The sequence below is a fragment of the Channa argus genome, chromosome 22, assembly GCF_033026475.1.
Source record: "Channa argus isolate prfri chromosome 22, Channa argus male v1.0, whole genome shotgun sequence".
NCBI classification, from domain to species: domain Eukaryota; kingdom Metazoa; phylum Chordata; class Actinopteri; order Anabantiformes; family Channidae; genus Channa; species Channa argus.
Genome location: NC_090218.1, coordinates 4378960 through 4406536, shown reverse-complemented (window position 1 = coordinate 4406536; position 27577 = coordinate 4378960). Strand labels below are relative to the sequence as shown.

Sequence of the window (27577 nt, the reverse complement as noted above, 5' to 3'; positions counted from 1 at the left end):
CTCAGTGTTCAGACTAAAATATGGCTCCGTGCAGGTTAAGCATTATTATTAATGTGATCATTGATTTATCAGCTAATTTATTCATTTTAAGTTTTTAATGCTTGGTTTTTAGAAAACAGTCCAAGCAATGTCTTCAAAAGTCTTTTGTTCTGTTAACACACTAAAAGCTAAAGAGAGGTTGAAATAAACTGTCCATTTACTCTGCTGGTACATTTTTGAGCTACTTAGGCTGCACTTCCATTTTAGGCTTCCCACATTTCAGAGGGAAATATTTTACATTTTATGAAATGTTTCTCACGAGTCCTTTGTCCTGCAAGACTAACTTGTGCGCGAGAAGAGCTGGGAATATGTTTCTTTCTACCATTTTAATTAGTGAATTGTCAGCTCTTTTCTTCAAAGGCATTTCCTACATCTACGAATAAGGTAAAGGGTAATGTATTAGATGATAAACAGGAGTTTCACTCAATAAGTTCTTTGTGCTGAGCTACGCTAACCAATTGATGGACAAAGCTTCAAGCAAGAAGCGTCATCATAAAGTTTACTATAACCAGGATGTGTGTCTAACCACAGTAAAAGAGACATCAGCTGAATAATGCCGAAATGTGCTAGTATGAGGGCAGCCCAGTGGTGGAGTGGTCAACGCTGCCGCCTCACAGCTAGAAGGTTGTGGGTTCGTTTCCGTGGCCGATTGTGGACTTTCTGTCTGGTGTTTGCATGTTCTCCCTGTGCAGGTGTGGATTTCCGTGGGTACTCCAGTTTCCTCCCACAGTGCAAAGTCATGCATGGTAGGTTCTAGTTGGTGACTCTAAAACTGCCCGTAGGTGTGAATGGGAGTTTGTCTAATGGATGGATGTCCCGGTATGAATACAGTGTCTGGAGATGTGTTTTCATCACAAAAAGAATTTCTCAGACATTATTATAAAGGTTAAAAACATGTAATTCATTTGGTAAAAAATATTGCATATATCTTTTTATACAAATCAGACCAAAAGCTGGAAAAAAGTTCAAAACATTTCAGTTGACCTTGTAACAACAATAACAACAACAACAATAAAAAAAAAATAATAATAATAATAATAATTGTATGATGTTGTGGATCTCAGTGTAGCCCCTAAATGACATTAATCTTATTTATCACAGTTATTAAAGTCAGTGCGTTGTTCAGCTTTCACCTTCATCATCTTTTTCATGTCATATGAATGGATATTGGTACCAGGGGACCACCACAGGGCCTGGGAACATACAGTTTGAAATGATAATGATACTGACATATGCTCTGTGCGGAACTTGAGTGTTATTCATTTCTTAGTGTTAACAGACACAGAACAAGATACAATCACACCAACAAGAGGAAATAAAGTGCAAAGGCTAAAGGTTCGGATGGGATTGCTTCAAAAATAGCTCATTTTGAGCCGTGTGGAGTCATCTCAGATAACTCCCAGCCTACATCTACTTCATCTAATTATACTTCATTCTCCACAAATAAAGAGCATTTTCCTTCATGACCTTTTGTAGTGTCGTCTTCTTTATTTTTAGCTTAAAGAAAAATTCCACTCTCAGATCTTCTTACATTGTTAGTTTTCTAACCCCTCTCTACCCACCCCCCTGTTTATCTACATCACTCACTGATTTATTTTCCATTTTAAGAACCCTTAGTTTAACCTTTAAAGGAATAGTTGGACCTTTTAGAAAATAAGGTTATTTCTATCCTTGCTGATGAGTGCTATTCCTATAACTGTACGTTAATTAGAAATCTGCAGACGTGAGCCAATTAGCATAGCTTAGCTTAAAGACTGGAAACAGGTGGCAACAACTAGCCTGGTTTTATCCAAAGGTAACAAAATCCTACTACTGGACCAGGATTTGTAAACCTCACTGATTAACATAATAGGCCTCATTTTGTTCCGTTTTTTTTATTTATTTTTTTATTAAATCAGTATTAATTCTTGTTAGGGGTTCAATTCAAATTTACCTGCATGTGCTGTTTGCTTGATGCAATTTCCCCTTAATAGTTACTGCATGTGGTCAAGAAGCAGGCACGTGACCTCCTGTGGAACCCACCTTGCTTTGTTTTTGAGCTGATTTAACAAACAATGGGGGTTTTATATAATGTGGCTGATCATTTCTTTGCTCCATGCAGAAACAGGAAGTTACATTAAACAAACAACATACAAGATTTTAATTAGTGAGCTTTAAAGATGCAGGTTGATGGAGGATTTTTTTTTTTTTTTGTTATCTTTGGACAGAGCAGGGCTAGAATAACCAATCTTTATTTGCTTTTGGTTGGCTCCAGGCATTTCAGACTGGTATGTTTGGGCTCAAGAGTTAGAAAATGGACAAACCCAGACAGGAAGCTCAACCGTGAGGTGAGCTGTTTTCCTTTTACCTTCAATAAACTAATGGATAACACATGGCAAATATATGCGCAATCTTTTTGTAAAAGCTAATTATCAGTGGACACATTGTGCCTGAACTCTGAACTCACCAGAAGCTCCTGTTCTTTCTGTTGGTCCATCTGATCTGTGACCTTTTTGAGTAAATTCATAAAACATTTTTGCTCAAGGTAAATTATTTTTCATCTGACATTTGACATGGTGTTTGGTTTTAGCAGTGTTTCCTTTTTTCCTCACTTCATTTAGGAGATAGGACGGCATCCGTTTGTTGGAATCGACAGCTGTCCCAGCCCACCATTGTGTTTTATTTTTGCTTTCCCCCTCTAAGATTCTTCTGCAGTGCCCAAATCTGGATTTATTCACTACAGCAAAACAGATGGCAGTGGTAAACCCAAAGCAAGACTTCCAAACGTTTGTGACGTGAGTGACACCCCAAACACTACATTCATATTTCTGTCTAGGTTAAACCAACCTTCTCATGAACAGTAATTAGAAATGTTCCAACTAGTAGTCTTTCATGGTCCTGCATGTGCACCGTTCATTTACGCTCTAAACCTTCTGTTGTACTTCTGCTTCCTTGAGCGGCAACATTTAACTAACAGCGCCAACATACTCATCACAACTAACAACGTCAATATAACTATAATGATGTAGCTTTTTGTGCTTTTTGTATGACACATAGACACTGTCACCTTCTCGATGTTTACTGGCTCTGAAAACTCCTCGTGGATACACGTCACTGACGCAATATCGGGAACGACCACAGCAGACTGCTGGACCATGTAAAGGGAGCCAAGGTTTTTGCAGCAGCTGAGAGGGTTGGAGCCCATGTAGAGGGTTTTCAGTGAGCTCTTCAGAGTGAGCATCGTGCTGTACTCCAGGGTGACCAGGTTGTTGTTCTGCAGGTTTAGTGACTCAATAGAAGACTCTTTGTTCCACGTTGGTAGAGAAGTCAACTGGTTGGTGGACAGGTCTACGTGTTTGAGGCTCCTCAGTGTGGACAGGTCTGTGTTTAGGCTGGAAATGTTGTTTTCTCTCAAGATGAGATGATCCAGGGAATCTTCAAGTCCAGAGAGGGATTCTTTGTCCAGGTCCAAGCCTTGGTTCAGGGATAAGTCCAGAAACTTCAGAGGGGTGTTGGCAAACGCATTTGCAGGCAGAGTCCCCAGATTGTTTTCAGAGAGGTACAGGAACTGCAGGTTTCGAACAGAAGAAAAGGAAACACAACGGTGAGACTCCTGGTGGTTTGGGTCTGTCAGTTCTGGCCTGTATTCTGAGGCACACACTTTTAGATTGTTCTTCTGGAGCTGCAGGTATTTGATGCTTGGAAGTCTTTGAAAAATTCGATGGTCCAGAGTGGCAAGGTTATTTCCTTGTAAGATAAGCTCTTCCAGCAATGGAAGAGTTTTTTCCTCAAATGTCAGACTCTGCAGTGAATTGTAGCTGAGATCGATGATCCTCACTCTCTGTAGAAGGGATTCAGAGCTGACCGAAAATGAGTCAATACAGTTATTGCTCACATTCAGGACCTCAAGTGATTTCACAAGGCAAAAAAAATACTCTGGTATGGTTCTGAGTTGATTGTAACTCATGTCCAGGTATCTCAGGTGACTTAACAAGACGCACGTCTTTTTTTCAGGACATTCTGAGATGGTCTGCAGCTGGTTGTGTGAAATGTCCAGATATTTAAGCATATTCTTTCTGGGCAGGAGAGGAAAGTTAGGCATTTTGTTTTCACTCAGATCAAGATAGAGAAGGTTATAGAAAGTATCTGAGCTGGCGCTTTCAAAAAGCTCCATGCTGTTCTTGCTGAGATTGAGAACTTTTAAGTTATAGAGATTGAAGTCTGTGATGCATGTGATTGAGTTCTTGGACAAATCGAGTTCAGTCAGATGATTCAAAGAGTCAAAAGCACCTTCTTCAATCTCCATAATGACATTATTTTGGAGGCTGATTTTTTTCAAGCCCAGTGATCCACTAAAGGTATTTTGTGCTATTTTGGTGATGCTGTTGCTGTTCAGCGAAAGGTTTGCTAGTGATGGAGAATCCGCAAGGAAATAGTCTGACATCCCTGTGTATAGCCCATTGCTGGAGAGATCGAGCGACTCTACGGCCGTAAGAGCCCCAATGTTGATTTTGGAGAGGGCGACAACATTCAGATGATTTCGTGACAGATCTAAGACTTTAAGTTTAGTCATGTTTCTGAAGAGCCCCGGCTGGATGAAGTGGATCTTGTTAGAGTGAAGTTTCAGATGATGGAAGCCGTTGCGGTTTGCTAGAGTTTCCTGGCTGAGGTTTTGCACCTGGTTACGAGAAAGGTCCAGCATTTGGACACCGGGAGGAAGGTTGACTGGTGCACGTCTGAGGCTCAGATTACTGCACAACACATCCATCTGGACCTATGAACAAAGACAAACACATTAGTCTGATTGTGTTGGCGCTCTGCCAGGGCTGTCTGACGATGACACGACACAGACCAAATATTTAAAATGAATGCTGAGGGTCAATTTATGAGTCAGTATGTCTACGACATGTTCTTGGCAGCAAGACAGTCCTTCGAGGTTTACAAGGGCAAGTTGTTCTGATTTATTTCCCATCAAATTAATTGAATTGTTAATTTTGACAAATTACTTTATTTTAATTCTTAAGCAAAGTTTCAAAATATTCAATTTGATAGGAAAATACACCTCGCCCCTTTATTGCCATCATCTTCTCCCATGTGTCCCTTGATAGATTCCAAGTTTTATTATGTGTAGTTTATAATTGAAACCATATGGCCTTGAGACCCTGTGTCCAAAAAACAGCCCATTAAACTGTCTCCTCTCTTTTCTCATGGACTCTTGAGTATATTTAGATTCTTGGCATATTTGTGGTATCCAAAAGTGGCATTCCGTGTCGTTGCCAGACAGCATAAACAAACACAATGATTCATTCACCTATAGTGCAAAATATCTGTCTGTCTGGCATTAAGGAGCAAATCTTCTTATCTGTTAGACTGCAAATGCTTACATTGCTGAAACCTCTGGAGATGGGAACTTAGCTCTTAGAGTGATTCATGTTTGAGTTGGTTTACAGCACATTTAGTCACTGTATTACTGCATTACATGACTACTTCCAACGAACAGATAAACACTCTTTGTCGGTTGACTTTGTCGGTTGATATTCTATTTTTAGACAGTACTCATACGCCGTAAAACTAACTCCCGTGTAAGAGACAAACTCCACGCCCAGTCCTTCTTGTGTGCACAATGAAAGAATATGAGGTTTTCAGTTTTCTGAATAAAGAAAAGCTCTAGGTCCAGTCTTTACCGTCAATGTTCTACTTGGTATATTTTCTTTTTACAAAGTTCTTGTGCATGAATTTGGGGACAAATTACATTTTTGTTGGATACACACTTTCTTTTGCTTGAATTTACATATATAAATGTAGATATTTAAATATGGGTGTATAAACATAATGAAAAATTGGACTTTTCCTATCCTTTGTAATGCATGTCTTCATTTACTATATATTATTATAATGTACTTATACATACAAACACATTTTCTGCAGTATACACGTGACTAACAAGTAAATAAATTCAGATTTTTTTGATTATTTAAAAAAAGTTTCTCACACTGTGCAAATCTGAGCAGTACAACTCTGATTGATGTTTGGATATTTATAGAAACAGTGACGCACTTTTAGTTTTAGGTCTATTTTTAGAAAAACTGACATGAAACAAAGTGAGGTCTCCCATCTTTACTTCAAGCTCTGTGTGTCCGGCATGGTAAGCTTCAAAGGATCTCTGTGGGGATCAGACATGTCTAAAGAAATCTCTAACTGTAACTCTGTAAGGATTCAATTTTGTTACATGATTCAAAGAACCTCTGCAGGCAATTTGCTTGATAAGGAAAACGTAATTCATGCCACAATACTGTAAACAATCGCAAGCTTGACTGACATGTGACACAGTGCATAGTAATAACACATCCAGATCTGCTTAAATCCAAGGCTTCCAAACACTGTGCCTCATCTTGGTTGCCATGGGCAACCCATAGAATAAACAGGCATCAGATTAAATTTCACTTACATTTACAACCCAAAGACAAAAATCTGAATTCAAATGCCGAACTACTAGACATATGTGCGTCTGGGAACCTGGCCATACTTACAACTTGGCATGAAGAGAGGCGGGAGGGAGGATACGTGGATGCCACCGCGCAGCTGACCAACAACAGGAAGAGCAGCTGGAAGGCTTTCATGGTGCTGCAGCACAGAGAAAGTCCAGATCAGAAACACATGAATGCAGGAAGCATGCAGTGAGGTGATATGATTCAAAAAGGGAAGGAAGGGGGAAGTAGCCCTACCTACTATGTGACCTGCTGATCTCTGACAGTGCTTTTTATGCCCAAAGATCCACTACAAAAGGGGCTTTTTGTTAATTGTATACTTGCATTTCTCCTTTATGCTGCTTCACAAAATGTAGAATACACAGCTGCAGAACTGGTAGGACTGAGAAAGGATGACTAAGCAAATGAAGTTAAAGGGTTTCCATCAGTTAGGTTATTGTTTGGAACAGAAAAGACAAAAACTGTTTCATCGGGGCCTAGTGAGTCATTCGTTACGAGACTCAAGATTGGTGCTTTGTTTTTTTGCGGAAACTTGCTAAAATGTTTCCTGATAGGTTCCCCTGAACAAAAGAAAACAACACGTAAGGTTACAGGGCAGACAGTGTGGGAGTAGCCTAATTAGTATCATAGTAATGGTAAGTACCCATGGGTATTACAAACCCATGGAAATTTAGTTGAAACGACAGACAGCAAAAAGGTTAGCAGACTGCAAAAAAAAAAAGTATTTACAGAAATGTCCATTTAAATTAGAAATGTTATAAGTTGTTGCCCTTCAACTTTAAAAGTTCCTTAGAATCTTTCAAGAGCAACACGTGAATACAGTTTTTGTTTCCTTCTGTACAAGAGTGAATTCAGTTCAATAAAGACATAAATCACAACGCTCTCATGTCATGTCTCAAAATAGTTACAACCCGTAAGAACTTGAAGCTGCAAAAAACAAAGGAAAATTATTTATTTAGTTCTAGTAATCAAAATACTGCACCTCTTCCTTTCAGTTCTATCATTCGAGTTACATACTTCTAAACATTTACAGTCTGAATAAACGTTGTTAAGCTCAATGCGTCTTTCGAAGTGTTATTTCAAGGTACGTGAGTATTCCCACATTTTACTTCTACTCTGCTTTAGATAAACATGAAACTTTTTAATTTACTACGTCTATGTAAAAGCTGTCATACCTTTCAAAGAAATATATACAAGATTAAACCAGTGGTTTCTAACCATTGGGGGGGTTCCTTATCATGTTTCACATGTCAACCAAAGAGAAATTTCTTCTGCACGCTCCTCACATGGTTCGGTTTAAATAACTGTTTGAGGCCCCAAAGAGGAAGAAAATCCATTCTTTTACAACAAAAAGCAAAGCTTAGGAAAAAAAAAGTGAATTGGATTTCTTTGTTTCTTTCCTATGAGTTATCTCACGACCCCTTGGGATCTTTGCTCCTTTAGAGGGGCCTGCCCGCTTAGTGGACCACCAGTTTACCAAACAGTAGTTTAAATTGTTTTAAAGAGTCTATTTAACAAACTGAACCACTTTAAGTTGTCACAAATCCTGTTTACACAAGAGATATTATGCATTGCATGCTTGTCTTAGCTCCCAACAGCTGGTTTCTGTCTTTTTTACTTGTCACTTAATTCATTTTGAGGCAGGTTGACATAAAAATGTGAGTGAAAGAAGTACTTTCTATTTAGCAGTACTACAGAGATGATATCTATAGTGTGTACTTGCATTATATATTGTATATATAAAATCTTAAGTTCAAAAACTCACCTGTTTATTTAACCTAGAGTGGAGTTTAAATAGGAGTACTTTGTACTTTGAAATGTTTTTTAATCATTCTAAATACTTTCCTCCCTGCAGTTTACACTAACAATATACACACACTCCAACAACTGGCATCTGCACCATGCAACAACAACAAAGTTTGACTTCTGTTAAAGCTTTTTCATTTACCTCACTGTCAGCTGATAAGTCATCGTTTCAGTGCCTCCTTACAATCTTGATTTCACATCCTCACACGCCCACTCACAGATTAATAGTAACTGATACCACAAGCTAAAACCTCCTCTCAGCTGACGCTTCCCTCCACATCGTGGGGCTCCTGCTGATGTCCAGCCATCACATCCTGTGAGAATATCCTGCATCGCTCCCCCCACTTCCCCCCACCCACCCTCCCACTGCCTTATAAGGGGGTTGGGAAGGCCACTTTTATGCTCCACTTCAAGGAGACACAACCCCCACAGCTCCCCAAATACCCTCTATTAGTCCTAAAGATGGATGATTTCTTTAGAAATAGTTTGAGTGTTCTCACAAACTAAATTCCAGTTGGAATGTGAGGTATTTTGATATGTTTGTTCCTCACAGCTAAATGTTCATAGGTTCTCAATGCATGAAACTATCAAGGAATGTGAGAATTTGTGAGCAGCCTTTTATGGACACATTTTTTTAAAAGGGATTGTTTTGATGCTCAACATCTCCACCCAGAGAAACATGTCAGCAGTACTTAAAAAAAATGTCCGCCCTTCAGAGACGTGTGGGTGTGTTGAAGCTCACACATCCTTTTCAAGACTGTGGGAGTAATTCGGATTTGTTATGTGGGTTTGCTCTGGTTCACCATATTGTAAACAAACATCACTGTAATTGCAATGGGTAAGAACAGTTTACACATAAAATTAGTTTTAAATGACTGTACAACTGTCTGGATGTCTCGACTGGCTGAGAAAGAGAGTTCTCCTCTGTTTATTACACGTGGTTCCTGAGGAAGGCACTGAACCTCTGACTGCTGCAGTGAAGCTGTGGTGCTTTGACAGAGAATTTCAAATTTAAAAAGTCATTTTATTTAATGCTATCAGCAATTACAACCTGTATTTAGACTTGCGAATCAAAAAAAAATAAAAAATACAGCAAAAATATATAATTGCATTTTAAACTTAACTAAGGAGCAAAGTATTAACTGTGCAAATGTAACAAAAGTAGCAATAATGTACTATACTATTATTATTATTAAAAAATGAATTTATCATCAGCATTTCATTGATGTAGTCAGTCCAGCTTTATCTGATTTGACACGTTACATGTACTTCCTTGAACATTTAAAATGCATCATATTTATGACTTTGTTTTTGTTTTCTGCTAAACAATACAAACACAATAAAAAGTGAAAAAGTGTAATATTTGCCCCTGAACTGTGAAAGTATAAAGCACAATAAAATGGCATTTCTCAGCTTTGGTAAAAGTACTGTGCTCACTTTAAGGACAGCCGTCTTAGTACTAGTAATTAATACTAGTAATGTTACCCTTCAGATCTGTTTGTAAGACCCTAACATGTAAATGCAGCAGTGCCGTGCAATATATATATATATATATATATATATATATATATATATATATATATATATATATAATAAAATGAGCAAGGAAGCAGCTCTTACCTGGTCTCTAGTCTCTAGTGTCTTGTGGACTTGGTTTCACATTCATCATCTCATCCCTCATTATGCTTCATCACTGGTGTCATGTGTTCTCTCTCTCTCTCTCACACACACACACACACACAAACACACACACACAGCTTCAAATTACAAATAAAACAAACCACATGATGTTACCCTGGGGGATTGTCCCCTTTTATTTACCGGGATTCCCAGACTTTTTGTTTCCTTTTCCATTAACCTTAGCACCACCATCTTTATGGAGCGAGTGAGGGTGTAAGGGAGTTTCTTCCTGATTTGTGTTTCCTGAAGGGAGAAAGTGACATCAGTAGGCTGGTACTCCAACACAATACTTCAACATGAGAGGAGAGGAGGGATCTTGATTAAAAATAAATGTGCAGTTCTTACCCTTTCAAGCGTCAGTAACATCAACTCTGCCACCTGCTGCTCTAACTCAGGCAGTGCAGCATGTAAATTCGTTCTTAGCAGCTGACTTCCAGTAATTTCCCCACTGAATGCTTACAGCTTGTATCTATACCTGTACAGTGTTGACAACTGTGAAAATTATAAACTTCACAATCAGCAGTGGTGAAATCCTTTTCTCTCATGGCTCTTTGTTTTTATGTTTCCTGCCTGACCTGAATTTGCTGCTTGCCTTGTACCTCATTTGTAAATTGCTTGGGTTTAAAGTCTCTGCCAAATGTAAATGTAAATGTAAATGTAAATGTGGAAAGTACTGAACTTTTATGTAACATAAAAATGTCTTCTATATTACTACAGTACAGACTTTTTAAAGCTTTTACAGACTCTTTACTTTCCCAAATTAAACTTTTGTAAACATACCATACAGTTTACAAAAATTATGCTTTGCTTTTAGTTCAACTAACAAATTTTGAATGAAAATAAGTCAGTGGTTGATGAATTTGTAATCTGATAATTATTTGGCTACAATGGGAAATACTTGAGAAGCAGCTTTGCCGTTTTAACCACAAAACACACACTGAATCTGTTAATTGTGATTTTCTAATTTTTACTTGCCATGGAATATTTTTGCATTTTCAACTTCTATTTTAATATATGGGCACCTGAAAACCCGAGTATAATTATTTTCTATCTGATTTTTTTCAAGCATTGCATCTGTTAAAGGGGGAATTTTTTAAAGGACTTTCCCTTTTATTGCTAGCTCTAAATCTGGGATAGGCTCCAGTCTCCCCGCAACGCAAATAGAATAAGCGGTGACAGATAATGGATGGATGTACATCTACTATAACAATAGTTTAACTTTTACTTTTTATTTCAAGGTACGCTTGAGTGGTCAAATCACAACAAATATTAAATAAAGACAGAAGAGGAATACATCATTTTAGGACTTGTGTTTGTAATATTATTTTTTGCATTTTTTCTATTTCTCTTCATTTAATTGATCAGTTTTACTTTAGCATACTTTTTTCCCCCCTTCTCCTTTCGGCTTATCCCATAAGTTCAGGGTTGCCAGAGCGGATTCTTGTTCGCATGTTGATTTGGCCGTTTTTACGCCGGATGCCCTTCCTGACGCAACCATCCCAGATTTCTACCAGGCTTGGACCAGCACTGCACAGCTGGGGATGGGGGAAAGGGCTGTTAGGGGTTCAGTGTCTTGCCCAGAGAGACTTCGACATATAGCCGGGACCGGGGATCAAACCACTGCCCCTGTGGCTGCCGACTACCTTTACCAACTGAGCTACAGCCACCCCCAACTAAATGTACTTATACAAAAGTAAAGAGCCTGAGTACATCTTTCCAACTTAGCAATGACAATTTTATTCCATTTTATTCCCATTTCTGTGATCTATATAATGTGTAAAAAAAGATGAAAGACAATCATTATGACTATGACTCTAAGTAGTATGTTAATGCAAGTCTTTTCATGTGTTACAATAAATTTGAATAAAGTATAAAAACAGGTCACTGCAATTATGACCATTTAAAAAAAAAAGGTGGAATGCATACAAAGTGCTCAGTCTGGTAAGAATATAATAATCAGAAAACACACATATTTATGGCCAAGAATTAGTTTTATATAAAATTTGAAGAGTGGATACAGAGGCGATATTATGTGTATAAAAAATACATACAATAAAAGGAAAATAAATGAATCTTATCTTTTCTGTTTTGAGCAGATGTTCAAGTTAGCTGATAAAATGTAAAAGGCACTAAATGTACAACATTCCAGTTTTAAGGACATTAAACAGAGGCCACGGTCATTCAGAGATGAATGAAAAAAAAATAAAAATCACAGGGCATTTGTTGTCTTTGTTATGCAAGACATAGTGCAGATTTTACAACATAACATACCAAACAATTTCTCAAATAACACACAACTATTTACCATCACAAACACTAAGCACGCACTTTAAGACTCGCCATGAGAGGAGTGAGCATTGCCGCCTGCGTTCACTCAAAACTTTAAGACACTGACACACCAAACATTGTGCGGGAGCATGTTCAGATTTGAAATCTTACATAATTTATAGTTTACAACATATTTTCTACAACAGCACTAAACACGCTAACAACTCACAATTAGAAGCAATGCGACCAGGAGTAAAAATTTGTTAGTGTGGATTGTTTTCCTGTCTCATTCTTGTGTGCACAATGAAATAAATGCCGACATATGAAATAACCATAGGAACACAGACATGGAAGAATACACAGTGCCAGCACAGTCTGGTGTCAAAGCCAGTCTAGTCAAAATGGATTGAATTAAGATTCTCTGTAGTGTGAAGGTGTATGATTGAAAACTAGAAGTGGTCCTCTAAGTTACTAAGTACTGTAGAGCATGTAGAGAAGCTCTGAAACATGTTCCATCCTGATTTACTATACAAGTTATCATAATATGGAAACGCTGTTTCAAATCTCCAGTGACACAGACTCACAGATCAGCACTGACAGCAGTGCAGAGTTTGATTCCTAAAACAAGCTTTTGACTGAGGAAAGTAAAATCAAGCCATTCTTAACTAACAGCTTTAACACTTCCTCTGCAGGCACTGTGTGTATGTGTCTTGAGGCTGAAAAGAGAACCATTACGCCTCCCACCAACTTTCTAGACCCCTACAGCAAACTACTTTCCCCCTCTGGAAAGACAACAACACCACACTGGAATGAGTTTCATTAAACAGCACTATATCTTACACGAGCAAGAAATATATACAGATGTTGGTCAACATAGTCATTTACTGCATTCTGAATCACAAGCGGAAGAGGGAGGCGTTCAGACTGGCTGAAACACAAATATCATTCTCATAGCTAAAAATAACAAATTTGTTTTTAAACGCCAAATGACAGTGCATGTAAAGCTTAAAAGCATCTGAAAAGAACTTGCCTAATATAAGGGATATTAGAGATTTGGCCCATTATTCGAAACAAGAGCTTTACACAATATATAGATGAAACAGAATTGATAGTGACATAAATAACTGTTATGTTAGTAAACTGCATGCAAACAGTGTATTTAGCATTCGTTTCATCCAACAAATAAAAGCTCCTGTGTTTTCTACCTCTGTTGAACATTTGTTTTAACGTTATAGTTCAAAACTGAAACCAAAACCTTTACAAACATCTTAAAAGTATGATGCAGAACACAAAACTCTTTCCGTGGGTTGCACGCTCTGTATACATGTGCTTCTGTAATGCAGACGTTCGGAGCAACCAGTAGTACAAAATTTAGGCATAAAAAGAAAGTGTTCAATAGAGGTGAAAACAAAAGGGAGGCAGTAACGTATAAAAAACATGCCAGAACTTTACAGAGGACTAAAGCATTCACAGTAACACGATGTCTTTTGTTTTACAGTTAGTTGACAAGTACCAAAATCAGCTCGTAGATGTTACTATAAAGGCATGCAAATTCACTGAAGGCGAGGCAAGATCTAACGCTACACTACACGCCTCTACAAAACAAAATCACTGTAGAACTGCCCAATGGCAGAGATGCCCTGTGGCTTCAGCAGACTGTTGCACCAGCTATGTGGAAATTCACTAACAGTAATTTAACAAAAACAAGTTGGAATGTCATTAAGAAGTGAGACCATTAGTTTATAAATGGTAGGTGGTCTGCACTTACATGGCATGCCTTTTTACCTCATCTGTAGTCAACATGATTCTCGTTTACCCATTCATGCTCCCCCACACCGTCCACACACTGGTGGGGGTGCTGCAGCTGGCCTGCACCAACCGGGTGCAACTATATTGCTTGGTTCAGTGACTTGCTCAAAGATACTTCGATATGTAAGGAGATGAACCAACAACTCTGGACAACTGGGATTAGTAAATGACGGCTCCCGAGCCATTTTAGCCAATAAGGGTTTGTTGCAACAGACATAAAATATAATTTAAAATCTGTTCCTCCCTTGATCACGTGCACTGCTAGTAGCATGTAGATAACGAATTATTAAAAAAACATCACAATTGGTTAAGACCTGTTGTATACATTACCCACACTTGAACCTGACCACTAACACTGCATATGGTAATGGTTGGTGATGGCTTTCTCTCATATTTTACTAGAAATCCACTCTGAATAAAGCAGATTTTTGTAACTATGCTGCATGGCCCCAGGTAGCAAAGGTGGTGATGGGAGTCAATGTGAAGCTATGGTTTTAGTATAGCACCATGTACAGTTGACTTTACACTCAAAGCTGATCAAACTCATGTTAGCTGATGCAACAGTCTGCAGAAAGGATATTTTTTCTTTTGTTTTCACAAAGCCACAACAGCTAAAACATTTTTTTTTTACATGTGGAATGATACAGTATATATGAAGGCATTCGTATGTAACATCCCCTTGTCAGAGAACAAATTAAATGCGATGTGATGAACTGATGTAGGCTGTTCCTTGACTTACGTGTCTTTACAATAAAGCCATGCTTTCAGAGGACAATAGATGGATTAAAAGAAAACCGCACCAAGTACGTCCCTGTTAAAATAATCCCACCCTTCCCAAGAGCAGCTGATAGAGAGGTCTGATACTTTACATATTTATTTATTTTTTGGTCCCCCAGTTCCTCTTCAGTTTTTACGAATGTCAGCGTAGACCACTGGCTCCATCTTGTGGAATGAGTTTTTGCTGCCTGAGTGATCCAACTGGGCATATATCACCGGGCCCTGAAATGGAAAGAAAAGGTCATGTGGGAAACAAATGTTAGTTAAAATAAAATACAAAAAAATAAATTAAACATTGCAGAGCAAATTCAAGTCTTACAAATCTGTTGTTAATGGTCAACATCTGTACTCAATAATTAGCATTATGAATATAATGAATATTTGTAGTTTTTAACAATTAGACCGTCTCTTATCAAACCTGAATCTGTACTCATGTATTCTGAAACTATTAATTCATTATTTAGATTAATTAGGTAACTGATTATTTGCTAATATGTATACTTTATGTGTACTTTAAAGCTTACATTTCTTTATTGTCACTATATATATTTGAGTTTTCATTTAAACTGTTTTCATGTACCATCTGTGGCACTACAGAGGTTACTGTATGATTCCACATTTTATATGTGCTACATAACTACTCACCATTAGTTATTTTTAAGCAAAAATGCTAAAACATTTTTTATTTCTGCTTCTTAAATGAGATTATTCTTTTTGGGGCTCTAGGAAATTACACCTTTTCCTGATCTGATAGACAAAATGATTCACCAACATTTCAGTAAAATAATCTTTTTCCATCAGTAGAGCTACACTTTAAAGAGGCCTTTAGTTAGATACAAACTTTTAGTTGAATGTCTCCATTTCAATGTGTGAATGGAGACAACACAGGAGTCCAAAATCAAGGCAAACAAACACTCAAGTTGATAGCATCCCTACAAGTGGAAATAAGTGATTAATTTTGAGCGGTATGAAAGAACATGAAGAGAATTTACAGGAAGATTTACCTTAAACATATGGTGAATCACTAACACTAACACTCACTGCTTGTTTGTTTCACTGCTTTGATCAAATTTAAAAAGTAAAAACTAACTGAAAGCATAAAGATCCCACAAACTATGCCGTTGAACTTCCCGGTAAACAGTGTTTTTAAAAATCTGACCCTCCTTGTCTCCTTGCAGAGTTTTAAGGGAAAGCCTTACATCACAGGAAGTAATTATAGCATTTATTGGGACTTTTAAAGGACAGGCCCCTTTTTTTAATAGATGCTCGGGGGATTGTAAGCTGTGGAAGCAGAAAGACAGACACTAATGTTGGACAGAATCTATAAATGTTGTTAACAAAACCTGAACTGCTACATGGGTGAAAAACATTTTCTGTATGACTGTAGTTTGAATATAAACTAGAAAGTTAATTATTAAGTTAATTATTTAAAAAGCACATTTGTACAGTCACTTTTGATGTGAACTGTGGCCAGTTGACAAGAGCTTCTAAATTTACTTGAATTTAAAGGACAGGTTTACAGTTTGTGTAAGTGTTTCTATGAGTAAAACAATAGTCGGGTGTCCATATAAACATTGTTTCAATGCACAGCCCTAACTGGCTGCAATTTGTTTTGGGCTTCCATTCGTCAGTCCCTACATCCGTTCAAATTTCATAATACTCTTTCTGCAAAAATATATCTCAAAGTGTATCTGAAACTAAAATTATGGGAAGAGAATTGGGGTTGCTCTAATAATGGCAAGTACGAACATGGAAGCAGCAAGCAAAACCTGTTTCAGTGTTCACATTTGAAAAATTGTCAATAATGTCCCCCAATTCACACTACAACTCAAACCTTGCATGAAGTTCAGACTTCTACTGCTCAAGACAAAACACTGAGAGCCTTATTGCAAATACGAACTGTGGCAAATTCTTAAGACACTTATGTGTGTATAACTGGCATCGTTTTAAAAGGAGAGGACGCATAATTTTTAAATAATCAATGTTTTCTAAATAATGCAAAAATGTTCGCACAGTGCTGCGAAAGCTTTCCGTCTCCCTGTTTTTTAGTTTTTTGATAAAACACTTCATAATGCTGGTTGTGATAAGTGCTTTATAGATATTAAACTTAAATATCTAATTTTATGATTGATCTGAAGCCAATACTGTATAATACAGTGCATCAGTGCGTTACCATGCGTTTAGAGAAACAGTGTTACCACTTAAATACACCTCTTTCCCAAAAAAAAATGGTGGCAGCCAATGGATTTCTAGGTCCCCCGTACCTGTAGTGGACCCGAGGGAATGGTACACTTGGAGCGCTGCAGACCAGACTCGACCGTCTTTCGTGGTTGTGGAGCCTGAGAGCTCACACTTTCCAAGGATGTACATCTAGTTTAGGTTTATCATTTGCCATGGTGTCGAGTAACCATTGGTGCACAGTCACATGTAGATAAACACAAATACAAAAATGACAAAGATAGATGAAAGATGTGCATATGAAACAGTGAATGCTAATCAAGTGCATGGCAGCTTCCATGGGTTTGACTGAGGTATTAAAAGTAGTGACAGACATTGGGGGAAGCAGACGTGCACTGACATCAGACTTTTACTAATGCCATATTTTGTCTCAAATTGTAAAATGAAGCTGTTGTACATTCAAACTATGAGTTAGAGCTACGTTGCTTAGTTTCTTGTATTTTACGTTTTCAAGTTTGTCTCTGTCATGTACATGTAAATCTAAATCTTGTACATGTAAATCTAAATCTTTTACATGTAAATCTAGATCTTATTGGGTTTGGAGTAGTTACCCAGTTTAAACAAGCAGTCTGAAGGAGCTTCATCTGCAAGCACTGCGGTAATCAATGACTAATTTCTGTTAGATGAAAAAATAAATTATAAGTCATCTATTCACTAGTTCATGCTCTTACACTGTTTTCCTCATTGTAACCTCAAACTCTAAATGTCTCTGGGTTTCGTAGCATTGGATGAAAAAACGAGGAACTTCAAGGTTTATTTTGGGCACTGACAACACTGTTAAAACCCAGATGTCGACGTTTATCATCAAAACAAAAAAAGAAAGAAGAAAAAAGGCAAAAGCAAAGAGAAATGAAGTATTAACTTTTCAGTGTTAGTTGCAAAAGTTGATGGTTAATGACTTGACAAGATGGTGACAACTGAAAACAAGAGAGCCAATGGTGTTAAGAGAAAACACTCGGAAATTAGTTGTGTTAGCACATTGTAATGGAGGAAAGTGACTGGCACCAACAGAATACCAACAAGACCGTGTGAACACATGCTAAAAAAATGCTAAAAAATGCTAATTTCATCTTCCAAGCCTCACATTAATGGCTCATTATGAGGTAATTTCATTGACATAAAGTGGCTAGAGCATGCAACGCAGACCATGTTAAACGACCTCAAGTGTAGAAAGGAAAACTGGATTTATAAAGTGTTTTTCAAACACATTAAATGATTAGCGCCAACACCCCCGATAGCCCACAACGCACACCTTTTCTCCACAGGTAAGAGACAGACAGTGAACCCTACTCCCATGCAGAGAGAGTTAAGGAGATGTTAAATTCTAATGATTTACTCTCTAAAGGAGTAATACAAAACACAGCAAGGATTCAGGAATACTCTCAATCACCCAGAGGAAAAAAACAAACAAAAAAAAAACACATACATTTTACATGTTCCTCAGCTTTGCTTAACCTACTTGAAAATAAAATAACTTTCATACCAAGATTAGTTTTGTTTTTTGAATAATCATCTAGCTCTTTAAACATCTTACACATTTATCTTTAAAACTGTTATAATTAAGTTTCGCTCTTTGATAAGAGTAAACATTTTGTACGACACTTTCTGATGTTAAAAATACTCAAGAAATAAATGCAATCCACAGACTCATATTGGAAAGCTACGGGAGGAGGTGGTTTCTGAAGCTATGACAAGTTTAGGGGCACAAATAAACTAGTGTTCTTATGGACGTAAATCTTTATTGAATAGATCTTTCCTGCTGTCATGTTAATTTCAGGGAGACCCCACACTTACCCTTCATAATCATGCCGGTGCTGGTGCCTCACAACAACGCAGACAACTGCAGCAATGATGACGAGAAGAAGTAAAGCACCGCAAACTGCTCCAATTATAAGGGAAGTGTTGCTCTGAGGAAGAGATTCTTTAAACAAGAAGATAAAAAAAACAAATGCATTCAAAGTTGGCTTTGAAATAAGAAGGTGACACTGCAAACAGGAGGAACAATTAGTATGCATTATCAAAAGGGTTTTCTTGTCTTTCAAACTGATTCTATGCAAAGTGTCCACATTTATGTTGAGTTATTTTTGTTGAGTGTTCACGCATTTATGCTGTCTTTACTTTGGTACTGTCAAACTGCCCTTGCCGCACAGGCAAAGAAAAATCAGTCCCTTCAGGATTATGCAGACATTTTTGTGACTGTTGCGGCCTGAATTTATTAAGATTTAGAAAAGAGTGTGTGTGTGTGTGTGTGTGTGTGTGTGTGTGTGTGTGTGTGTGTGTGTGTGTGTGTGTGTGTGTGCACGCGCACACACACACACACACACACACTCTAAATTGTAATATTAGTAATATGATAAATAACATTTCTAAAGTTGGTCAGGTATGAGGAACTTTGAGCTAACAAGTAAAGCTGGGAACATCACTAATACCTGGCTACCCAGCTGTAACCAAAAGGTTTGTGTGTTCAGAGAAAACATCCCAAATATTGTTTTTGACAGATTAAAAACAAAACAAAAAAAACAACAACATTTTGATAAACCCCAAAATGTTTTTGTCACTGTATTTACTTAGATACAGAATTAATTTCTACCTGGAGGGTGAAGCAACTACTGGTGACAAAACAAGCCAGAACATGCACATGTGGGCTTAATGAAAATAACAAGAATGATTGAATTCAACTCAATTATGTTTTCTTTATTATACTCTAAACTGTTGCTAATCTTCTACTCCCCCTCATGGTGGACAGGACAAACAAACTTAATTTTTGAAGACAGTTACTCTTCCCAGCTACTCTGGTTAGCAGGAGTGATAATGTTTGCTGGTCTGATGGTGCTGACGCAAACTCTAAAGATTCTCCTATTTGGTTTACAGCTAAAGTTGTGGTAGCAACATTTTAAAATAATCTAAGTATTAGTGCGTAATTAACAAAAAAGACATTCCCAGCGAAAGCTATTAATTTGTCTGAAAACATGACAGATTCAGCACAATGACACAGCCAGCCATCCAAACAGCACGTGTGCATAGATTTTTTAAAGTGATTCTCATTCTTTAAAAAACAAAACAAAAACACCTTCATAATAAATAATTCATTTGGTTGCAGTATGTGAATTTGAAAAGAAATCTGAGCATTTACCTTTCTGAACAACTCTGACCTCTATTCGAGCTGGAGTTCCTGTTATATCTGGTGGGTTCCTCACATCACAGAAAAAAGTACCATTGTCTGTGAACTGAGCTGGACTCAACTGTATTGAGACATCCCTTTTGTTGATGTCACCAATGAACTGAACACGATCTTTGAACTCGTCTGGTCCAGGGAATCCTTTCCCACTGGTAAAGTAGAAAATCTACAAGGAAAAGTGAAATCTGGTTCAACTGTGCATACTGGAAATTCATCCCAAAAAGTCTTCAAATGAGACTACAATTTAAATCAAAATCACATGTTACTCATTTATAACTTTATTTATTCTGGAAACGTCATAGAGATAAAATTACATAAACACAAAATCACATTTTTTCAAAAACAACCATCACACAAAAGCTCAGAAATAAAGTAAAACATAAATATAACCTAGTGTGGCTTTTAAGTCTCAGAAATGCCACAGAGTGTCACTGACATCAAGCTGTGTTGCAGCTTATTCCAGGTGCATAGTAGTGAAAACCAGTCAGACTGGAAATCAGTCGTTGGAAATCTTTCTTCAGAGCTGGTTTGAGGAATGCCAGCATCTCCTGTGATCTGGCATTGTGGTTATTATATGGAATATTTCTAGTCCCCGGAAATACACAGGTGCATTGATAACTTCTGGATACCAGAGATGATCACTGAACCCTTTGATAGAGCTCATAAATGACAATAGTTGTCTGCTGTAATTAAGTGAATGGTATAGTGGTAAACAGCATCTATTGGGTAGGAACAGCATGAGCATTACAGTGGATTGAATAGCGTTTTTCTCATATTTGTGTGCTCGCTCTATGGTGAGAAACAGAAAGAACAAACTGATAAAAAGAGTTCCCTCCACCATGAGGGCGGAGTTGGACTATATTCAGCAGGGATCTGACGTCACGATGCTCAGGAAACTGAACTATATTCTGAGCAATGACTCTCACCCACTGCATGAGTTCCATGTTTCGGCAGAGCACTGTCAGCCACAGACTTATACCCCCACAATGCAGGACAGAAAGCAGCAGGACTTCCTTTCTCCTAATGATCATCAAACTTTTTAATAAACAATAAAAACTGCACATTGCACTAATTGTGGTATTTGTTGTGCTAATTTGTTGACATTTTTGCCTTTTTTTTCTGTTTCTAGTGGGCAGCTGTAACAAAGTAATTTTATCAACAAAAAATGATTCTATGCTTCTAAACTTGATTTGCAACTTTGATCAGACAATTTGCTGTCTAGCTAAGTATTTACAATCTTTGACTATATGCCAGATCTTCATTGAGACCATTTGCATTTCCCCTTTAGAAGTGTCAATGAAGAAAAACGAAAAAAGAAATTGGAGGAAAAGTAAACAGGCTTACAGTGGGTGTGTGCATAATCAAACAAACATTACCACCACTTAGTGGTTTTATTGCTGTGGTGGACAGGGGCCATAATAGACTGATGTCAATACACAGAGTACATCACAGCTTGCTTGTGTGGGGCTGCATGGCTGCAGACCCCTCATAATGCCTATGCTGATCTCTGTGCCCCACAACATTAAAACCAGGGACTATTGGTCTAAATTATTTTGTGTTTATAATAATGTATTGCCTTCATTATTAGAGCACCAATTATCAAGCGTGTGCCTTTTTGTCAAACTGTCTGATAATCTAATATATAATGAAAAGTTAATGGATTAGTAAACAATAGCAAAAGAGTTTCCTAGTTCTAGCTGAGGATTTCATGCATGACAATAGTCATATGATATTAAATTCCATTGGTTGAATTAAAGAAGGTGTAAAAATGAATAAATTAATCCCTTCACGCTATGAGGATTGATTAAATGTTTAGCTTCAGCTTCTTATATGTTAGTCAAAGATAAACACAAATAAAAATACCTTTATTCTGTCACAAAGAACACAATCGGGAGCCTCTTTGACAGCAGACATTCTGAATTGTCATAGTGTAAATAGTGCTACTAAAAATCATCAGCTGGTTCTATTCCAGTGTTGCAGTATACACAGTGACAGTGTTACTCATATGTGGTTAATTTTTCCATTACGTCCACCTAAGCTTTGTTTTGTGATATTTCAAATTGTCTTCTGTGAAAAGCATCTACAGTTGAATGACAACAGCATAAAGCTGAAATCATCAAAGCCAGTTGTTAATAATCAGAACATAAATTAAATCTGTGTATTTGGTGTCTTCTTGTCTCTTCTAAAACATTTGTATATTTGTTCCCTCATTCTCAAAATTCATAACAAGCTCTGATTAAGCAAAGCTACCCTCTTTATAAGACAACAACAAAGTTTGAAAACCAAGTCACAAAAGGTCAGCAGTATTCAGTCATTCGGTAGGCAGCTCATTCTTTCTCAATCTGCACTTCCAGAGTCACTGCAACACACACACACCCAAAAAAAATAAAAATAAAAAAATAAAAAAAATAAAATAAAAAGTGTACTGATGGCTAATTTTTAAAATTTCTCATTTTAACTAGCTGAGGAAAGTACTGCTTAGTACTGCAGCCCCACCTGTTAAAGAGTAAATATGCGGGGTGTACCACAATTAAAAAACTGTAAGTAGCATCAACTAGCATGTAGCATAGTAGCACACACACACGTTGTGACATGGCTACTCTGCAAATTAAAAGCACTACACCTATGTCATTATGTTTTTAGGAGACATGCGAGAACGAATCGAAAATCTGATTTCTAGAACACGGTTTATGATTTGCGCGCATCAGGAAGACACTATCAATTTTCAGAAGACTCATAAAAGTCCTGGTGTCTCATACTTCTTATCATTCACCACAGGCCAAGGCGCACACACAAAAATGAAACTGTGACCTTGAACATACTGAAACCACAAAATTACAATAAGAATACACACTGAGCAACCGCTGATGCATTTTTTCTTGTTTCAATACGGATATAGTGATCATAGCAAAACATCCTGCAACGGTAGGAAGTCCTTCTCTATGGAGGATACGACTGAAAAAGACTTACCACATCTCTAGCTTTGTAGAACCGACTGTCAGGATGACTTGACTGAAAACTCCAGGTCACTGTCGTGGAGCTGCTGACAACTTGGCTCGACTTAAAGGTGCATCTAAGGATGCCTGCGGTGCCATTCTGCATCATCACTTCAGGTTCTGCATATATGTCGATTGCCGACGTAGGTTTTGTGACTGTTAATAAATGAGAGAATAATAAGTTTATTCGTTTTATGTACAATTGTTCTGCTTGATGGTCTAGAAGGATGGGATAAGCTGTGGCGCATGCATTAAAAGGGATTTTAAGATTTTCTGTCAATCAACTACTGAAATAAAAGATAAGCTAGTACTTTTATTTTTTTTAAATTCTTCAGTGTATGAAGCATGAAATTGTTAAATAGTCAATCACACCTTCCCAGGGCCCAATGTGAACTCTTTGAATGTCTTTTGTTCAACAAAAACAACAATCTCTTAAGTTTACAATGATGAATGACAAAAAAATCCTCTCATATGATAATTGGAACCAAATTAACAGCTAGCATTTCGTCAGATCTCTTGCCTAAAAATGATTAACTTAATCAATTCTAAAAATAGCTCATGGAAAAACAGCTGTCTAACATTGTTAAGGTGTCTGCCAAAATTAATGGAAAATTAAAAAAAAGGAATTGCACACAAGAGTAAAATCTACCCAAGTTAATAATGAATAGCTCTCAAATATTAACATGTAGGCTACCGACAGCTGTATTAGCATGGAGGTGTCTCACATTCATCCATTCATTGTCTTTGACTCTTCTAAAATTTCTTCCAGTATTGTTGGTGCGTTGAATGTTTTTGGTTACATATATGCTTTACTCTTTGCAGGCGTTGTGCAGTGCAGCCACTTTAAACAGTGGAGACCAGGTTTTAAACATGGAGAACGGATGTAGAGGCAGGCATACTCGTGTACTGTAGTCCAAAAATGATCCACGCCAGAGATTGTTGTATGACAAACACTGAACATTTATTGATACCATGTTCCATGATTGAGTGGATAAAGTAATTCCACAGAAAACGTTTCTCAAAATGATTCCCCAGAACATGGCAGGAAACCGTGTATCTCACACAAGCTACACACTCAACTTTCCACTACCTTTTTGTGCTCCCCACTACCTTGTAATACCAATAGCTCTACCTTGTAGCATTGTTTCCCTGACAACTGACTAGGTAATCTTCAAAGGCAGTTATGTGATGTCAAAAGACACAACAACCACAACATAGAAGATGTCAAACAGGATTTACCTAATTTATGATGACTGCTACTTGTCCAATCTCATCTCATATGTAGATACTTAAATATCAACCATGAATTTAATAAAAATCCTAAACAATAAAGATACTGTAATATGGTTCCATAACATGCAAATTTCTATGACTTTTACATAGAGTGACACATTGGTTGCAAATTTGTCACATGACAAAATGCAATGCCACCTATGTGTGTTGCACTCAGGACCAATAGTGGCTGCAGTGATGTATCCCCAGTGTTTATAGGCTGCTTTAAGTTTTGCAAACCACCTCATATCCCTGTACTTTGTTCGAAATCCCAAATAGCTGAATGGTTTTTCAGGACCAAAACTTCGGAAAGCTTCATCCCCCAATCACTATTATGAGTTACCTGCTCACTATTTTCATATAGGAAAAAAATGCCTCCATAATATCACAGTTATAGTGTCTGAGGCCTTTTAAATTTCATGTTTTGCTTGACCAAGAGTATAAAAAATTAAAACCTGTTCAGTTTATTACGATGTCAGGTACGGTTGTCAAATTCTCACATTTGAGAAGTATGTCTGGAAATGTTTTTTAGCAATTAATGGCAGAATAAATTCATGATGATTTCACAATATAAAACCACAGGAAGCATTACTCATCATTTACTTTCGATGTTATCATTCTGAGGTTTAAAGATCAAACTAGCAGCTCCACTTCTCCACACTTTAGGATACTGCTAAACATGAGTTCAGATGCCAATTTTCTGCATATATTACAGCGATTAAAAGTGTTGGCGGTTACAGTCAAATTAATTTAATCGTGAGCTAATTATACGGTCGTAATTTGTTTTTTGGAAAGCTAAGCTAGTCGCTCAATGTAGAAATCGAGCTGACTACAGAACTGATTTTTTGGCAATGTTTTGTTAAAATAATATCATTACTTGTAGATAACTACTGGGTATGCTGTTAAGCCTGCTTTGCCTAATTCACGACTATCCACCTCACGACACGTAGTTTGTGTAAAGCCCACCCCATCGAGTGGTATCGAACAATTTGGCACTTTGTTGTCCATATTACCTGAAAGATAGCACCTAGTCAGATTCCTTTTCTACAAAAGGATTGTTTGCTGAAATCGGCGTATCTCAAATAGACCACGCGCGTCTTATCTTAGCGCACCAGCTAGTGAGAAATCTCTCATTTCCACAGTTGAGTCTTTCATCACCTCAAACACTATAGTCAACATTATTTTTCAGATCCGTTGTACACTGAGGTTACCTAATAGTCTTGAGTGTAACGTTAAAATTATGCTCTGGCTAACGTTCCTCGCGAAAAATGTCTTTGATAGTGTTAAGTAAAATGGTTAACAAAGGTATAGTAATTAGAAATATTAAGGACACGGGTTAGCTGTTGTGGGCAGATTGTTAGTTAGCTAGCTGACTCCCCGTACGAGGCATCAGATGCGAGATAACGTCGCTAACGTTAGCTAGCTATCCTGGACATCCTACCTAAAATAATGAGCTCAAAATCAAACATTTGCAAATTTAAATTTAAATCAAGCTGGGGTTCAACACTCACCCAACGCAACAATTAGCGTAAATCCAGTCAATAAGATACGTTTGTAAATGGCGGTTGACCATTTTTGCTCCATTATGTTGTTGTAAATAGGAGCAGTGGCTCTGCTTTTCCCAACCTCTATCGACTGTCTCCTTCTTCTTCGTGGAAAGTTGCAACGGCCCTACCCGACTTGTTGGACGCATGCGCAAAGTTTCTAAGGCAGAATGATGTATTTTTCAATAGAAAGGTAAAACTAACATACATAAAATGTACACTGTAAGGGGAGCCTAAATAAGACCGACCTCTTTAATACATTTCAAACTAAATTAAATGAATTCACAGTGTTAGTCTCTATAGCTTTTTTGTTGTTGACATATTTGTCTAAGTTGCTAAAGTGTTTAAGTTCCACAAGAAAGTGATGAAAGCAGGGTTTGGAGCTGGTCCATTTACATTTATGGATGTGAAATTTACCTAAAATTAGTATATACACACTAGTTAGTATATACACAGCGAAAAAAAAAGATTCTTTATGTGTTTTACAAAGGTCACAAGAATGATCTGTGTTTAACTTAAATCTTTACAGTAGCTCTTTTTAGAGGTAAATACAATTTAAACCTTTAAAACATATTTATTTAACCTTATTACTAATCCAATAGTTTTGTCACTGTATATCACCCATGATATGAAGTTTGAAGGAATTCTAAACATGACAGCAACACAACATTTTTATTTAACAATTGGCTTGCCAAACAAATTCCCATGTCAAATCATCAGTGATAAAAAAGTGGTTTGTTTTTGTATGGCTGATTCTTATTATTCCAGATCTATGAGGACTGAGGACTATGAGGACTGAAATTGTGTTTATATGCACAAGTCCAGGCTAAAAGATCTTTCCTGTGAAAGCCAGCTAATTTTATCAGGAGTTTGTTCACCAAATAATGAGGGAACAGAATACCAAAATAATTTCTAATGAATTCAACACTCTGCTTAACCTTAAAGGTGTTGTTTAAAATAGTAAAGTCCAAAACTGTCCACCTTGTTTTCTACTGCCAACTCTCAACCAAATAAAATCATATCAAATTTTCACTGTCATTGGTCTGATAGTGTTATAATGCAAAGACACTATCAACAGTTAATCCCCTCTTTGCTAAGATTTTCCACGGTTCAATGTAAAAAGGGGCCTGCATTTGACCACTCTTCTTTTATTTTCTGTAACTTGCTTTATTATGACTTGGTCAAGAGCTCGTTTTCTTTGTTTAATTTACATTTGTAGACACAATAATGAATATGGAAAAAAGAAATACATATTATACCTACATCACTGTGGTAGCATTTACTGAAATGTGAAGTTAGGGTTGTTGTAACCTTTGACGCCAGACTGTCCAGTCATATAAACTGTAGTGTCTCAGTGTCTGAAATATGCATAACATAAACTGCTCTTAGTGGAATCTGTTATTTACAGGGACGGACTAACTATGACCTTGCCCTTATTACACATTGGTATAAATGTAGGCGAGTAGGGGAGGGATTGGTTTAGCAGATTCTCAGATGTTTCTC

General features: G+C 37.3%; 2 protein-coding genes across 5 annotated transcripts; both read right to left on the bottom strand.

Moving 5' to 3' along the window:
- Positions 1-1932: 1932 nt before the first annotated feature.
- lrrc32 (leucine rich repeat containing 32) lies at positions 1933-10205 on the bottom strand. 4 transcript variants are annotated; one of them, XM_067492136.1, is made up of 3 exons: positions 9933-10205; positions 6549-6642; positions 1933-4792 (listed from the first exon to the last, which is right to left on the bottom strand). In XM_067492136.1, the coding sequence occupies exons 2-3, from the start codon at positions 6636-6638 to the stop codon at positions 2936-2938; spliced, it is 1947 nt and encodes a 648-aa protein (XP_067348237.1). In that variant the 5' UTR covers positions 6639-6642; positions 9933-10205; the 3' UTR covers positions 1933-2935. The 4 variants fall into 4 exon arrangements, with proteins under 4 accessions (XP_067348237.1, XP_067348236.1, XP_067348238.1 ...); XM_067492135.1 differs by lacking the exon at positions 9933-10205 and adding an exon at positions 8455-8626; XM_067492137.1 differs by lacking the exon at positions 9933-10205 and adding an exon at positions 8272-8421.
- Positions 10206-11705: 1500 nt separating this feature from the next.
- On the bottom strand, positions 11706-26199 carry mpzl1l (myelin protein zero-like 1 like). The gene is made up of 6 exons (XM_067491952.1): positions 26042-26199; positions 23233-23414; positions 20218-20428; positions 18879-19005; positions 17111-17216; positions 11706-15068 (listed from the first exon to the last, which is right to left on the bottom strand). Exons 1-6 carry the CDS (start codon positions 26112-26114, stop codon positions 14973-14975), a joined length of 795 nt encoding a protein of 264 aa, XP_067348053.1. The 5' UTR covers positions 26115-26199; the 3' UTR covers positions 11706-14972.
- Positions 26200-27577: the final 1378 nt, after the last annotated feature.

Bases quoted from the DNA above. Each gene is read 5' to 3' on its own strand.
- lrrc32 (XM_067492135.1), bottom strand. From the start codon at position 8,477: ATGACTTATCAGCTGACAGTGAG. The intron at 6,643-8,454 runs GTAAATGAAAAA...TCTGTGCTGCAG, and splicing joins ACTTATCAGCTGACAGTGAG to CACCATGAAAGCCTTCCAGC. The intron at 4,793-6,548 runs GTAAGTATGGCC...CTTTGTTCATAG, and splicing joins GCCTCTCTTCATGCCAAGTT to GTCCAGATGGATGTGTTGTG.
- mpzl1l (XM_067491952.1), bottom strand. From the start codon at position 26,114: ATGGAGCAAAAATGGTCAACCGCCATTTACAAACGTATCTTATTGACT. The intron at 17,217-18,878 runs GTAAGTGTGGGG...AACCTAAACTAG, and splicing joins CACCGGCATGATTATGAAGG to ATGTACATCCTTGGAAAGTG. The intron at 15,069-17,110 runs GTACGGGGGACC...TTTCCATTTCAG, and splicing joins TTCCCTCGGGTCCACTACAG to GGCCCGGTGATATATGCCCA.